At 43.1% G+C, this 17,436-nt stretch overlaps 1 protein-coding gene across 1 annotated transcript in view; it reads right to left on the bottom strand.

The window, feature by feature from the left end:
* The window catches only part of nphp4 (nephronophthisis 4), a 145,012-nt gene that overhangs the window by 12,397 nt on the left and 115,179 nt on the right, over positions 1 to 17,436 (bottom strand). The window contains exons 18-22 of the mRNA XM_076093142.1: positions 14,364 to 14,494; positions 11,853 to 11,989; positions 10,266 to 10,489; positions 3,508 to 3,697; positions 2,766 to 2,849 (exon numbers count right to left, since the gene is read on the bottom strand). Of these exons, the coding sequence (XP_075949257.1) occupies positions 2,766 to 2,849; positions 3,508 to 3,697; positions 10,266 to 10,489; positions 11,853 to 11,989; positions 14,364 to 14,494 (766 nt within the window). The remainder of the gene's footprint in view (positions 1 to 2,765; positions 2,850 to 3,507; positions 3,698 to 10,265; positions 10,490 to 11,852; positions 11,990 to 14,363; positions 14,495 to 17,436) is intronic.

Here is a 17,436-nt window from a genome sequence, read left to right on the forward strand (position 1 = left end):
CAAACCGACAGAAATGTGTTCATACATATGCACTAATTACATATGGTCACATATGATATCTGGTATATACACATAATGCACAGAAACATATGCAAACACATTGTAATTTATAACCTGCTCACGTACCATCACATTGTAAACCATTTATATGATTTAAAGCGATACATAACTAGAGCTGAGTTTAGGGATTATAGATTACATGTAACTGAATTTCAGGATATGAATTATAAAGAAGCTGCCAGATTACACACTATAGTACTGAGAGTGTTTTATTGACTATTTCAAGTAATACTTTGGTACAAATCTATTCAGAGGCAGAGACAAGTTTACAATGTGGCAATGTCAGTCTGTCAGGGAGTAATTTATTCACATTTATTTAGATATTTACTGTAGATATTCACAATCGAGGATGATTTTTATAATTTTGGAGACCTCCTGTCCACTAATGTGTCAGGTCAGACAAACTTATCTGGAGATTTCATGGACTGATTCACATGAAATCTGCAGTGAATATGCATAATATCTCCAGTCAATGACGGACTGGCCATCTGGAGCAGTTTTCCTGGTGGTGCTGAAATTCCCATTGTACAAACATCAAGCCAAAATTCCTACTTGTCCAAAAATCAAACAAATCCCTAATTGGCAGAGTGCCAAGAAATGTGTTGAGCACATTCACGATCCCCAGAAGATACACCATTTATAGTCTAAGAATCCCACAAACTGTCTTATTAGTCAATGTTTGGCCCAAGTCTGTTCCAAATATTTCATAATCTGAAAACATGGTCACAATCATTGTTTGTTCTTACCAACACTTTGCTATTGTGAGGTCCAATAAAGACGCTGCAGTGTTTAGATGATAGATTATGTGAAGTGCAGACTAACCAGGTGTTCGTGTCAATAACATAAATGAGATACAACGACAGCTATGATGGCTATCTGATGGGAGATTACTCAGAAATATTCATAGTGCTCTAATGTTTACAATTAAAGCTGGGAAACCCCAACATCATAGAAACACAGCAATCAATAAACATCTTATGTGAAAACGTTTTTTTTGTTTGGTGTGGAAGAATTTTGAACTCAACCCCATACAACACTTTTGGGATGAACACTGACTGTGAGGAAGGACTTTATTATCATAGGGTGACTTCAGAGCCTGCAGTCAGGTTCCAAAATCTTGTGGAAAGCCTTTCCAGAGGAGTGGAGGCTGTTAGAGCAGCAGATTCATGCTGATTAACTATGTTTGGGTGTCTACATACTATAAAATGTTTTAAAGTAATAAAATGTTTATTACTGCACATAAAATGGAAATTTGTGCAGTTGGTTCTTACATTGATTTCACAAGTGAATCTTAAGCAGTACTATACAAACATAGTTCCAACTAATGAAGAGGACCTTCATTACAACTGCGTAGCAAATGTAAATATCTATTCATTAGGGATGGACTATTGTTAAAAATATAGAAGTTGACTTTCCACATTTTGGTCACCCAATTCCCAAACTTAGAAGTTGATCCCCGCCAAACAGCAGCTGTCCAAATCGTCGATGCCCATGCTGACCTGCAATAGTGGCCCATATCTGGCTCTGGTGATGTGTGCTGACTGACAGCGGTGCCAAAGCTGGCATCCTGACAGCTCTGCTGTTGGGGCTTGTCAGTTTTAGCGGGACACAGATTTGATCCAGACCCAACCTCTTTGACCTCTTGACAGGATTTTTGCTCAGAGCAGCAGTGCTGACACTGGCACACAAACACACACACACACACAAACACACACAAACACTTGGCAGACACAGACACACGCACACACTTGGCAGACTGGCAAATATTTCATCACCCCGTGCAATGGAGGAGCTTTAGGGTGTTGTACTCTACACAAACGACAGGATTATTGCGAGGTACAGGTCAGCGACGGCCGTAGCATGCAGGGGCTGCAGACCAGCATGTTGCGTCACATGGAGACGTAGAGCACATCGTCTTATCTGTAGTAGATTCGAACAAACACATTCACATCGTTTCTACCTCCTCTAAACTTCTTCACATTATAAATGGTTGAATAAGTGCATAAAATGGGAGAACAACTTCAGAGTAATACTATACGAGCATGGTTCATTTAAAGTAGATTAGCCAGACTTGTCAAGCTGTCCTCCAACTGGAGATAGTTTAACCCTCCAGCCACACATTTACCAGTAAGAGAAGATAAACAATGTTCGGTAAGATAAAAGTGATTTCCAGCATATAATTTCGCCTGACAATCTTGTCTGGCTAGTGTAACTTTTTTCTAAGTAGTTGACACTTCAAAGTGTTCTTTGTGTCTGAGCTGCAACCATGTGGGAGAAGAGGGGAGGGAGGAGGCGGTGCACTGCCACTCCGCAGAGACTTGTCTGGGAGTGTGTGTGTGTGTGTGTGTGTGTGTGTACACTAGCTGCTACTAGATTTAGGGATGTACCAGAAAGTTAACCCGAATAAATCCCAGATCAAAAGCTTCATACTAGTTTAGGTGGCTTTGTCTTCCTCTACTCCTCTGAATATAACAATCAATTGAAGTACGCTAAGATACTAACAATGTTTCAAGTGGACGATATTAAAGCTCTTATCATGGCAGAAACATGATGTCTATCCACGTGGCATCTCAAATCCATAGCTTAGTATAATTCCAGCCTGGAGACAAGCAACCGAGGGATTGAGAAGCAGGCGACTACAGAACGAGATAAGAATGGTCCAAATAATACACAGAAAATAAAGCATTAGCGGGCACGCTCTGTACCTTCATGGTCTTGGCAGCAACAATGTTGGACAGATTCTTTTTGGCCATCTGGGAACCTTTGCCCGTCGGTTGAAAGCTTGGTCCCTGTGAGGATTTGATAAGAAAACAGAATAGTTATCAACGCTGATCTATCAAAACAAAAAAGAGCAAATGAAAAAAAAAGAAAAAGAAAAGAAAATATCACACGTACACATCAGGCAAGAAAACTATAAGAGATCACAAAAAGCAGAAAAGGGCCAAAGGGTGTAAAAAACCCCAGTCATCTTCAGGAGATAAGAGCGCAGCATATGTAAACGGTCCCTCTGGCACCAAATTAACTACGGAGCCTAAGTTGCCATAACACGTGTATAACATGCCGCTGGGATAGATCAGTTATGCTTAACAACCCTTGAAATGTGGTGACATTTATATCAATGAAATTTCAACTTTCACTGCTCCACCTCGTATTCCCATACTGCTCTCACACCAAACACATGTTTGGACCACCCAAGGCCAATCCATTTAAAAAAGACTTCTTCACATTTGGAATCAAAGTAGAGTTGGGAAGTACTGCAACATCAAAAGCAAGAAGGAGATCTTACATTTGAGGTGATGGAAATATGCAGTGACTGGACGAATCCAAGCAGAACATCTTTTGTCAAAAATGCCGCAGCCTGGAAAATGTACCGTTCCTCAGACATGGTTTTCTAAGTTTACCATTCCTAACCGTTCCATCAGCATCAACTTCTATACTCCACTGTACCTGAAGGGCCATGGTGTGGTCGCAGAGGAAACTCTGGTATTTCAGGGGGATGTGGATGCTCTCCTTGGGCCGAAGGTAAACCCTGGGACCTGGGGCACCTTCCTCCAAGTGGAACATGTTCTCCTCCAGCGGGGTTGGGGTTTTGGTTAGTGCTTTGAAGTAACTCCACTCCTCTGTATTAGTGATGGCACTGGATGGAAAGATTAAAGGACACGAGTGAGATGAAAGCAGGCTCCTGTATATTTTAAGGGATCTATCCAGGATCAGAGAGCGACCTGTCACACTATCAGGAATAGAAGTCTAACCTGAACATTATTCATTACATCCTACAGTATGATAAGATGGAACCAAACGGAACATCGACAAACTGGTGCTGTCCCTACATGTGTTATTCGAGTCCGAACATAAGTTTGGCTAAACATACTGGTCGCAGTGGTAAAGAAAATACCAAGGGATTCAAGTCTGTTGGTATCATTTCAGGAAAACGAATGTGCTCATTTAATGTGATTCCACAGGAAAGGTCATATCCACAAGGGGAAATCATCAGGAGAGTCTGAATGTGCGCAGTACGTTTAATTTGATTTTATATTTTTGGGGTTTAATGGGATTTTTTCACATGACGGTGGTGTCAGGGGGTCATCAAATGAGTTGTCTTCAAGCCCATGTTGAGATAGTAACCCGGAGGATATCATCTGATTTATTTTTATCAGACTTGATAAAGCGCCTCCAGTACAGACGTTTTCAAAGGCTGTGTACTCCCTATGACTAGTAAACTGATCTGCATGAGCACAACCAGTGAAAAAGCCCCTTTAAAGTTAAAATCCCCAGTTTTTTGTTTTGTTTTCTAAATGATGTCCTATAAATCATGTCAGTAAGTAAACTTTATTACAAATGCTACCATATGCTGTGGATTAATGAGAAACTGTAAAACATGCATACACATCACGGCAAACTCTAGTGAAACAGATGACAAGATATGAAACCAAAATCAGGGAGGGAGATCCAGGGGCAACAACATTTTAGTGATTTTAATACGCAAATGAAGCCTTTTGGAGTGTTTTTAGATTAGAATACAATGAGAAAACAACATCTTGGTTGATGAAAAAAAAAGACTTTTAGCTGCATTTCGATTCTTTCAATCACAATGTCTAACAACGGGCAAGATGGGCCCACAGGATAAGCTGGCACTTGCAGCCAAGTTCACACTACACAACTTTCAAAGTCGTCACATCGCTGTACTGTTTCACACTACACAAATTGCCATCTTGTAATCGAAAGGCTTGAAGTCGTCGTAGTTTTCACACTACATCACTAGGCCTGCTAGAAATCTGGGATGCGGCTGCGATGCATCAGCCTATGATCTCGGGCATTTGTCAGGGAGCTGGAAAAACTGTCGGCGAGTGGAAAATCAGGGCTGGAGTCAAGTAGTGTGAACTAGGCGTAAGTAAAAAGTACAAGCATTGAAATATACTTAAAGTACCGACAGTAAAAGTACTCATTATGCAGAATGCTCCATTACAGAAAATATAGATTATCTGATTGGATTGTGATTATTGATGCATTAATGTGTTGCAGCTTTAGATGTTGCAGCAGGTAAATGTGGAGCTAAGTTAAATGCATTCATGTATATTTTATATTTTACTTTACATACTGACAGCTTATGCATTTTCCCCTGGTAACAAATATGGCCTTACTGACATAATAATATTCTGAATCATTTATTGATTATATTTTGTATTATTAATCTGAATCTGCAAAGTAACTAAAGCTGTCAGATAAATAAGGTGAGAAATGTCAGAGATACGGAAGACACAAACACCAGAACAACAATTTACAAAGACGTGCTGAGCTGACACCAGGTCAGCTAGTACAGCAGTCTCTATCTAGGAATCTGCAAGAACTGATTTTTTCAGTAGATGTGAGCTCACATAATTCAGCAGTTAAGGAGCAACAAGTTACTTGGTGTCATGTTTCTGGCCACCTTCAGAATGTAATTCCAACATGTATTCTTTTAGCTCCGTTATTGGTCTCTGAGGGACATACCTGGCTCTTTAGCTGCTAAATGCTCCACTATGTTCATCGGCCACACTCTGAATCCGTCTGTCTGCTGTTTGGTGCCGAGCAGGTGTACAGTGGGTTCTGAGCAGGTGTACAGTGGGTTCTGAGCAGGTGTACAGTGGGTTCTAGCAGGTGTACAGTGGGTTCTGAGCAGGTGTACAGTGGGTTCTGAGCAGGTGTACAGTGGGTTCTGAGCAGGTGTACAGTGGGTTCTGAGCAGGTGTACAGTGGGTTCTAGCAGGTGTACAGTGGGTTCTGAGCAGGTGTACAGTGGGTTCTGAGCAGGTGTACAGTGGGTTCTAGCAGGTGTACAGTGGGTTCTGAGCAGGTGTACAGTGGGTTCTGAGCAGGTGTACAGTGGGTTCTGAGCAGGTGTACAGTGGGTTCTGAGCAGGTGTACAGTGGGTTATTACAGCTTTTTCGCTGAATACTGCTGCCTGCTTTGGCTGATAATGATGCTATGAGAGTGGTGAGAGTGAACCTAAACAGTGAAGTTGTGAGCCTGACAGCTAAACAATGAGCCGAAGCTCACTATAAAGCTCAGTGAACCCGAGGGGAGCTGCAGATTTGGATGGTTATTTGACTATAAAAGTTTTGATTCTAAATTCTACATTTTTTTTTTTTAGAAACAGGATGTTTGAGTGTGGGAATATCCTTTACATTTAATGCATGACTATGGGAAAACATTGGGAAATATTCCATGGGATCAAGCAATGCTTCTAAAACAATACAATTACCTTTAGTAGAGACATACAATTCGGATTTCCCATTCTTACAAACTAATTCTAGCAACTGTAGAGCCAACAATCGAAGTGAGCCAATTCCAGGGTCGAGCAGTCAACACACAGAACGCAATGCTTTCCTTTAATGACCGCCGGCAGCTTTAATAAAAGTGTATAGAGGTCAGTGAAAGCTCCCCTCCGATCCCCAACAAATGGATTTCCAGGGAGAAAGCAACAGGTACAGATAAGACGCTCCGACAGAGGGAGGTCTCGTCTCCGCTCTTTCCTCTTCCTTTGAATGCAAACATTTCACACCCAAATGCATAAAGGGAAGTGCTGCTTTAAACTTCAAAGGTTCCAACCCATGAGCAGGGAGAGAGGGATTTCTCTAAATAGGAGCGCGAGAGTTTATGAATTTCTCAGGGCCCCACCTCGCTGACATTAGGGCGAGATACAACAGTCAATTCCATGCAACTTATTTGGAGATTCCCACCTGTGCACTTGGAATAAAACATTTTTTGCCTGTGGCTCATCACGACAACAAAGAGTGTGTGTGTGTGTGTGTGTGTGTGTGTGTGTGTGTGTGTGTGTGTGTGTGTGTGTGTGTGTGTTTCACCTGAGCATAAATAACAATAAATATATGGGTTGATTCATTTTCAACAAAATAAAATAAAGTAGGAGGTGAAGAGGACAAATTGAGGAAAAACAGAGAAGGAACAGAATACAGATGATTAAAAGGATATCAAGAGGGAGACTTGAATGGAGTTGGGAGAGCACAGAGAAGACAGATGATGAGAGGGAGAAATAATGAGAGGGAGAGCAGCAGCAGCCTGGAGAGCAGCAGAGGAGCTGTGGTCTCCCGTCACTCTGCTAGCCAAACAGTCATGGCCCACACTTGGCACTGTGAGGCCAAGTGTGAAAGGTAGCCATGCAAAATGGATGGCAACAGGTAGCAAACGTGTTCTCCACTTCAAGAGGAGCCTTCGAGCTCTAAACAGACATCAAAGCTACAGCGGGCCTAGCCTCTCTCTAAGTACTCTCCCTTCAAAGCCTGGAAGCTGGATTTTAGGTTGAGGGTCAGACTTTTCTTCCGTTTGTTTCTTTAGAACAAGGCGCTAACCCAAGGCCTTGCTTCTCTCCTAAAGGAAGCTCCTCGTCAAATATTGGTTGAAATATTGACAAGGAAGTCACAGCGGGGTAGCCTCGGCGCACTGACCAGGATAGCAGAGGTACACGGGCCAGTTTTGTTGTTGTTTGTGTACATATTCTTTAACCCTTCAAAGACTTGGCAGGTTCGTGAAAAAAAACCCATTTCATGTTGCCTCAAGTACAGCTCAGAAATCTCAAAAACAGATACGCATGTGGCGGAGACATAGATGAGGGTTGAATACTGGGAATTCAGATTGTCAGCACAATCCTTTTCCCAGGAAACATTCCTGTGTTCCTATTGTTTGTACCAAAAACAAAAAAAACCCACTAAGGTCCAACCTCGAAACGCATTATTACAGCCGTTTAAAAACTACTTTTTTTCCCCCCAAAATTTGTTTTAGAAAACTATGCAGGCGGTTCTACAAGTGGATTAATCAGACACAAAGTCTCCAGTACACAAATAAGGGTGCAGGGCAGCACTCAAGTCATTTTGGGATCACTACTGCAGTGCCCGTTTGAACGGGCCGATTGCTTGTTATTGGTGCTTGCAGCGCTGTCTGGGGGGCACGACCCGCTCATCGCTTGTTGACTACTCCAGGGAAATGAAGCAGAGTTTGGTTGTGATGCTAGTAAATCCAGCATTAAACTGCGTGCACAGCATGCCCGTGGGTCCCTTGCAATACACCCGCCAGGTGTGTAGCAGAAGGGATGGACGGTTCTCGAGATATGCCAAGGACATACCCACAGACAGACAGAGATTCCTTCCTTTGTGATTAGATTCAACTCTGATACAGACCTAGCTAATAATTACATTATTACATTTTCCTTCTATCATATCTCCTCATCTCTTCAATGGAGATCACGGTCGCACACAAAACATCGCACATAACAGCGCTCCCTTTTAATAAAATACAAACCACAGTGTCATAAAATGCAGAAGTGTTCGGGGCAGTGCCGTGTTTAGTGACCTGTCTCAAAGCATCTGGAAAAGATGCGAGGTCTCCACCACCAAAGAGTCTCTGAAGCTTTGCTACGCGTGACTTGAATCCCGCAGTGTTGCGTTTGAAACACATCAAATGCAGACGCTTCCTCGCTAATTTACACGTTTCTGGCTCTTGGTGGAGGTGGCAGACGGTTCGGTGTAAAGTGTCACGCTGCCTCATCAGGAAATATATAAATAAACTAACAGGGTGCTAAGCCGGAGAGAGGACAGATGCGGGGATTGATGACTCTCAATTAGACCTGGTAGGGCCGGTGGCCGGGCTAATGCCATAATGATTCATCCATGGCGCACTCCAGCCTTTGTTGATCAACGTGATATATGTTAATCCAAAACTCAGGCATGACCAGAATCCACAACAAAAGATTCAGCGCCAGGGGATTAACAACGACGCAAACTGAAGGAAACAAACACGGCATGGATACCAAGAACGGGTGATCCAGAAAATATCAGCCATAATGGCTTCTATTTGTGGATTAAAGGGGTTATTTAGCGTCTCCCCAGCTTTATGTCTGCATCTGTGTCAAGGTCAACTGATTGTGTGTTGCTGAAGGAGCTTTATCATCGTTATTCACGCAGACACACACATGCAAAATGTGCTCGGAAATGTGGCCGCTATATTTGCACTGACGAACAATCTATCTCGTTCGTTCATTGATAAAAATACTCTGCGAACAAATTGTAAATGTGTAAGGCACACGCACAAAACCAGCTGTCTCAAATTAGAAAATTCAAAGGCTAAATAATGCACCCACTTCATACAAACAAGACGCGTCTTAAGAGTAAATAAAACCAATTTCAAACGTTAAAACAGGCAGACGTACGATCACACACATCAGTACACACCCGCACACGCACACGCATCATATCAAACGAGCAAGGCGTGAATCAGACTCACACAACCTAAATAAAACACAGTCACACAAACTTCATCTCGACTTACTCGTGCTGGTGTGGATGACGGGATTTGTTAATGAATTTTGTAAAGCAGTTTTGCTTGCGTCACTTTATGGGAGGCGCTGCATAATTTACTTCAGCATCAGCATTCCTTTCAGACCCTGTTTATGTTCTCATATTGTTTATTGTTCATTGATGACCGAATGATGGCACCATTACGGAATGAATCAGCATCATGATTAAGCAGCCATGACTGGCAGCACTATGAGCACCATGTGAGGTTTTATGACGCTCCAGTTTCACTTTTGTTTCAGAGGCAGCCTTGGTCTGGTGAGGCCTCCCAAAATGAGAGCCATGAGTTGGTTTAGTGGTAAGTCAACTTCAGAATAGGATGCCACTCTTGACTTGTCATGACAGTCCCAATAGTAAGTGTGGAGAGCCATCTGCTTTCCTTCTTCTTCTTGTGTTAATGATGGATATCCGGTTTAATGTTGCTTGACTGCCCTCTACTGGTAAGTCTTTTGTATTCACAGTAACAGCAACCCTTGATGCCAAGACTGGTGGTTAGAAATTCGGAGGGAGCTAAAGCCATCTCTTCAAAGAACAAAGTTCTGGATTAAATATGTCTCACATTGGGGAGAGACAAGTGCGAGGACGCGGCATCCTTTCTTAAAGCAGGATGGAAATAGGTTCTATCTCCAGAGCTGCTGAGTCACCTCTGGAGACACGATCGGAGCGTGTGAACACAGTTTCACGGCGGGGCTAAGGAGGGGTGGGAATGGAAAACACGTACAGCGCAGAAACACGTACTCGCAGTTGGTGCGTTAGACTCGGGACACACCTATCAGCGTTCCACTTTGTTCGTGTCAAATGTAAAAAAAACAAATACTTATAGGTGGGATGCCAGCCTGACACCACCACCAGGGTCTCACCTGAGCTCAGGGTCGTCACTGTGAACGGTGACCGTCTGAGGTACGTTAAAGGGATTTTTAAGGACAAACTCCATGTACTCAGCGGAGCCCAGGCTTGCGTAGAGCAGGTGCTGGGTGGTGATGGCCTGGCTCAGCATGTTGGCGATGCCCTCCGCCTTGCTGCGCTTTTCGCTGGCTTTGTTCTGATAAAGATGTCGGGCCAACCGGGCTTCCTTAGTGCGATCCTAACATCCAAGAACAATGGCAAATACAGAAAAAGATGCAGTGTCATGACATTCTGTAAAATATGGAAAATGATTACCCAAACTTCCCCCTGTACATAAGCATTGAGCATAGTTTACAGAGCCTTCCTGGTTTCACATTGACCTACCATAGTTGACGTAATTTGCACACACTCTGCAACATTTCGGGTGTGTTCACTCTCCATTTTACCTCATAACATTGTGGTTTAGATAATCTGTCGGATAGTTTGAAAACTTCTGACATTTTGGTAGCGATGTTGCCCTGTTCCCACATCTCACTCATTACTCTGGTGGTATTTAAAGGCATACAATAACACATGACTACATGACCAATACATCCATGGCTACAGTGTGATTAAATGTTATAGTTGAAACACGGTGTAGTTGGAATGAATACTCCGCAAACAGGCCAGCTTAATGTTACAAACTTTCCTTTATGGCCAAGTGTTGAAATGACCTTTTCAAAAGCTTAAAGACAATCACATTTCCCAACGGCCGGTCAAAACAATTCCACACATCGACGATTTCCATCACCCACCGAGTACAGGTATTTTGAAAGAAATCAATATTATATCCAGTATTTTCTGTTATTGTATCGTTTGCTTCATTTAAACCCTGTATTGCAACCTTCATATTATTTAAACAGCATGATGCCAGGGATTCTGGCCAGTATGTACACTTGTCTTAAAGATCAATTTAAAACCTCAAATTGAGTTTCGAAATCAGGTTGGTAAAGCTAAGTGTGTGACAAAAAATAATACTGAGGTTTTCCACAGTGCACTGAAATTATGCCGGGGATAAACCTTGACCAAATTAGGCTGTGGCTATCAGCCCAGAAAAGTCAAATCCAAATTGAATTGCAAAGCAACTCTTAAAATCGTGTTCCTGTGCGAGCAGGACTCAGTAATATTCCACATAGTATTAGCTGTGTTGCGGGTGCTTACCACAGGAAATGTAATGTGTAAAATGTCTCAGAGAGACATGCACCAGAGCCAAAATCACATTTAGCATGTGCACCCATGGGTGAAAGTACAAGATGTGCCTTCGGGTAGAAGAACAATTAACACCTTCTTATACAGTCACTAAAACACAGAGGGTAGAAGGGTACACCGCCAGGGGAATTGCAACACCGGCGAGCTGTGTGGGAGACACTCCACGCCTCTAAGAAAGCTCCCTCGTGACATGTTATAGAGCCAGAAGGAAAGCCGTTTCTCTGCCTTCGTTGTCCGTTTGAGATTTAAGTGAAGGAGGCACACAGGGACAGACTATTGTGGCTCTGCTTTATAGAAGCAGTGAGCAGCTATTCCTGTCTCGCCATTGGCTCGAGTGCGACGTTTGACCTCACCGTGATCTTAGCCTCTTCCTTGCCCTCCCGCTGATGCACGGCAGCCATGCAGTTGAGCTTGCGGCGCCCGCCGTCGGGCTCGTTTAGGTCGTGCTGCCCGTCTATCTCCAGCCTGTGTGCCTGTGCAGCGTTCCTCGCTGCGAAGGAGAAACAGACCGCAATCATGAATATATTTACTGAACAGAGTGGAATCTAATCTCTTCGCCATTTTGACCATATGTTCTGAAAGCCCTCCAAATGTCCAAGGGAGAGAGGCGCTGACAGATTAAAGTATTGTTGGAGCACAAGAGACAACAGCTTGTACACAGACAAAAGTCCAGTCGAACAAATGGCACCGCTACAACTGGGCTGGAGCCCTACTGCTGGGTAAACAGACTCTCTCCCCTCAAACCATCTTTCACCTCCATGGCTATTTACCCTTTACGAGCACCAAAATGTCTAATTAAAATACCTGATTCATCTACAGTCACCAAATAATCCATCCTCATTTGAACTGGATCATGCAAATTACCCATGTACTTTAAACACTATGACGAGAGAATTTGCCTAATCCGGCACTTTGAACAACAGTCAGAGCAGGCCATATTCAGTCATTTAAAAACAGATTTATTTGATGGAGTACTTTTTTTGCAGCATGTAGGAAGATAAACTGACTCACTAAAATGTGTCTGTAGCACTGTCAAATACCAAATGCTGATGATCATACGGATGTCCTTGTATGGCTGCTTGTGTTTGCACATTGAACATTTGAGAAGCTTCTCTAGATAAATGAAAAAAAAAAACAGTGTTGTAGAAAAATGTGTATATTCTTCAGTGACTCAGGCATCCCATTGGCACTAGTAAACTTTCCTGGCTCTACTCCAATCACAACCTTCAATAAATGCCGGCGGCCGACAGAGCTTGATGCGCTGGAACTCAGGAAAAAAAACTAATTCCTTGAGCGTTCATCAGTTTTGTGTTTTAACACAGTTAAAAAGTTCCTGCATGTGTATTTGCATTGCATTTCTTGATGTTGTATTTGTTTGTAATTGACTTGTGTTCACAGAGTTTTGCAGATCTCTTCATGTTTTGTCAATTTACGCAGGTTTTCTTTAGCTGCAGTGAGTTGAGTTACCTCGACCACCATGATGACCTGATTATAAAGCAACAACAACCAATGTCATCTAACCAGACGTGTAACCAGCAAATCAGCAAACAGCCTCGTTTCTTTTTCTAGTCATACTGTGATCAAGCAAGAAATCACATCAGATATACATGGAATGGAAATATATTTACTGATGTATTGAGAAAACAAAAGTGACTTTTTGCTGACACATGAATTTAGGTATATATTCTATCTCTGTTTTTCTCTCCCAGGATCACTTTTTATCCCTGCACACTGTTCCCAAGTCTCCTTATCGGAGAGGCATTGGGTCGACTGCCTGTCACCCAACCAGATAAGTGTCTGGCAACACTGCTTCCTTCAGAGCCACAGGCAGGCAGCAGTGGGACGGAGCGCACACACACTCACTAACACACAACACAGCTTCAGCGTGGCTAACTGTTGCGACTGGACTCCAGTGAAGGCAATTAGGCGCATTGTATGTTTAGATGTCACAAGACGGTGGAGTGGAGAGAGGAAGGAGTGCAGTGTGTAAGAGAGACCAGAGCAGAGGTGGCGGCGGTGAGGAGGAGGAGGAGGGAGGGGGGGGGGGGATAGGTAAGAACCAAAGCAAAGAGTGAACAGACCATGTTTGCACAGTTACATGAGCTGTGAATAAATGATTGCAACAGTTTAGGGAATATGTTTGGAGTGAGCATGCATTCATTTGTTAAACGTGTGTTATACAGTACATGTTTTTTCGGTCGGGATTCATATTATGCATGTATTTTTTTTTTTGAATCGGTGTACTAGTATGTGGTGTGCTCGGAGCAAATATGTGTGAAATGTAATACAATACACAGTATTCTCGAGCAGCCAGACTTATTTTAAATTATTATAAGCAATTATTTACTTGTTTGCAACTTTCCCTGATGCCTCTTACTGTGTGTGTGTGTGTGTGTGTGTGTGTGTTTGAGTCATAGTGCACACTTAAAAGACAACTTTAGGAACACACACCAGTTGACTGGTGAAGGCTTGTCTAATCGAGGAAAAAATTGGCTTCCCCAGTGTGTGTGTTCCTCTAAGCGTGCACTCACACACACAGACACAAAATACAAACAGGACTGTGGCTAGCCACCAGAGATGCTTCTGCAAGCTCAATTAGGCTGAAAATTGAGTGGTTCAGTGGTGCAGCCAAGAGACAGGATGTGAAACGGATCCGGTCGAGTTGATAAAAGCAGGAGCATGGTCACCGCCCAAATGAAGGGCATTAATTGCTCCGTCGCGTAGAATACACACACACACACGTGCTTAGTCATACACTGAGTGGAGAAAAACATAAACTGCGCAGCTAATGAACGTGAAGTTAGCTGAAATGTTAGTCCATTAACGCTGACAGAATTCAGTGGGCTGTGGATTTTAGTGCTTGCCATTGAGTTGGAGGATGTTTCTGGAGGACAGGCTTCCTCCTCTGAAGCCACCGATTACGACGCGAGGAGTTATGATGTTGGAATGAGACGCCATCACGTCTGCTGCCCTCCTCCTGCTAGGATCTACTGGGCTCCCTGTAGAAGAGACATACAGTTTTCAGCTTGACATCCAGCATCTGATTATTCTATACATGTGAAGCACCTCATGAAACTTGCTTTGACGTGATCCATGGGCTGAAACTCAGACCAACTCATTTGAACTTTAACGGGCGGCAGAATCGCCACGAGACGGAGCCGATTGGTCAATGTCAGACCAACTGTATACATGCTGACCAGCGCCACCTGTAGGGAAGAAAATAAATAGCTACTGCGAGTTTGCATTTGTGCCACCTGCAGGCAATGAGTGTTACTTTCTCTCTCCATGTTTCATTTTATATTTGCAAGTATAGCTGCAACGTACACATGTTTTGGCAGATTCTCTGTCAATATAGCAGACACTGAGAAATGTATTGCTTCAATGGACTACATTTACCATCAACACTGATTGGACATCCACGTAAAAGGTGCCAGATTTTTCCTTTAAACTTTAACTATTACGCTAACAGGCAACAGATTTGGAAATTACTGATAACAGCCCAGTTCTTATTTCAAATATTTACCACCAAAGACGAAACTTGGTGAAATGTTGTTGTTTTTGTTTTCTCGCCTACTTCGTATTCTTGTTTGTTTTTTGCGTAAGACCCCCTTCTTTCCTGTCTAAATTATTCTGGATCACAGCCCATGAGGCCAGAGGACATATGATGACACATCAGCATATGTCTTCTAAACATAAACGGCTCCAGCTGTTACTCTTCTTGTTGATGAGTGGGCAGGTTGGCCTGGGACTGCAGGTCTACTGCTGGGATTGGGACTCTGAACCTGCGTGTCATTTCAGGTGCTTTGGCTTGATGAACCTACTTCTTTTTTTTTCTAATGAAGAACTTGTAACAGAACTTGTAAAACATCCGACTGAAACTATTCAGTTGTGAAGAGTGGTGCTAATGAGCAAAAGAACTAAACCAGTGAGAAAAATCCCCGACAGAGGTTTCAATGAGGAATACGAGCCTCGCCTGTTGTTTGATCACACATTATGCCTGAGGTCATACTTGCACACAATCAGTATCAGGATCGTAACTGATAGAAGGAAATTTATCTCTGCAACGCTAGATTTGATTCATTCAATTTTGAGGCCAGATCCGTGTAACTCCAGCAGTGGCTCAGTGGCTCGAGACTCTTCTTGAAGTAACGAGCCAAACTGAGATCTGAAGCCAGATCCGGCCAGTTTGCCGAAACAAAATCTTTTTAAGGCCAAAGTTCGCTTTGAAGTCACATGTGAAACAATACATTTTCATTGTAGACAGCGCCAAAGGGAACACAGTCCAGGTTAAACCCTGGCTTAGAACGCTCGAGGCAGGATCAATACATGAAGACAAGCCTACAGTGATTAATTAGTGGCCTGAAATTGCCAGAGGTCTGGACACCGAATGCTTGCAACGCTATGAGTGTCTTGCTGATTGATGGTGAGTGTTGGACTGTGTCCAGTTTGGCTGAGTGCTGGCTGCCAGAGATGCAGTAGGACAACAACAACATGAAGAGATCAGCCATCAGCATTTCTGGAGGTGGGGGCCAACCCCATAATTACAGATCGTTCATTTAAAGAATCTGATGTTTGAATTGTGCTGTCATCACAGATGCTTAATGTGCCATTGTTTGAATGGCCAAGCTGATAGTTTGGAATTATCCTGCAAAACCGGAGTCTTGTGCGTCTCTCTTTATGCTCCGAAATGTCAAAATCACCATTTCCCCCCTCTTTTTAAAAGGCAAGTGGATAAGTACGCAATCCAGGGTGCTCTTGTACAAAGACAGTAAATGACGGTCAATATTAGGCCTTCTTCTTCTGACACTAATTCTGCCCGTGCAGAGCCCCTACAGTACAGTGGCTGTGGGAAAGGCTTGCTTATGCTTTTGAACAGCGCTTTATACACAAAATGCTCGGTAACGGTGACAGATAATTGCTCGCAGTCACACAACGCCAGCCTGCAGCAATGTACCATCTTCGCAAGAAGAGCATTTTCAAATACCACAGGTCAAAAGACTTATTTTGTGCAATTTACAGGTGAACTGAGGCCAACGCACGCAATCTGTTTGATAGGATTTACAACGCTTGGCTGAAGAAGTAATTAAAACTAACTTTTTAAAGCACACTGCACTTTGACACGATGCTACCATTACTATCAGCTTCTAAGCATTGCAACACCACAACATACCCGATTGAGGGGCTTAATTGCGGTGTAAGAAGTCTCTGAGAGGCTCTGGGGTACCTCTCGTATGACATATAATGAGTGCTGCAATTAAGTGGCTTTACCGCCCAGAACTCACACCACTGAGCACGCAGAAGTTTTAGAAGGGGAGCCACAAGTACCATCCAGATCTTTTTAGAGGCAAACTTCCTTCATCAACAAACTGATAATGGGCGGTAGCTAAATGAGTAATGGGGAGCTGGTGTTGCCATGCAAACAGACAGAGACAGCACAGTTCTGCAGATTAATGGGTGAGGTGTTTGCCGTCCCAGTCCATTCCCCTCATCATCCATCACCCTTCCCTGGCCACACAACTCAACCGAGTGTATTTGTTTGAGTTATATTTCCCAAATGTTACTGTGAAGACATTACTTCTGCCGTCGCATAAACATCTCCAATCAATATCAAAGCCGTAGAGCGCTCACTCTCAACGCCTCATTATGGGCCTTTTCGCATGCTTTCTTTTGTGTCGAGAAATGCTTCGATGACGGATAGAAGAGTACAATAAGCCTGCGAGGACGCGATAAGATGAACACCCGGTGCTACTTGCCCACAAGAAAACAAATGGCCTGATGATGAACCCAATTATGACCCACTGATCGTTATCAGTCAATCATTTTAATTAATCGGCTATCACTAGAACCATCATAAGGCTCATCAGATAATACCTTCTTTAGCGCTAATCCAGGTTGACGTGCACGTCTTGCTCTCGGTCACATTATCCGTCCCTGACT

The sequence above is a fragment of the Anarhichas minor genome, unplaced genomic scaffold (genome assembly GCF_050575085.1).
Source record: "Anarhichas minor isolate MPS153535 unplaced genomic scaffold, ASM5057508v1 ptg000003l, whole genome shotgun sequence".
NCBI lineage: Eukaryota > Metazoa > Chordata > Actinopteri > Perciformes > Anarhichadidae > Anarhichas > Anarhichas minor.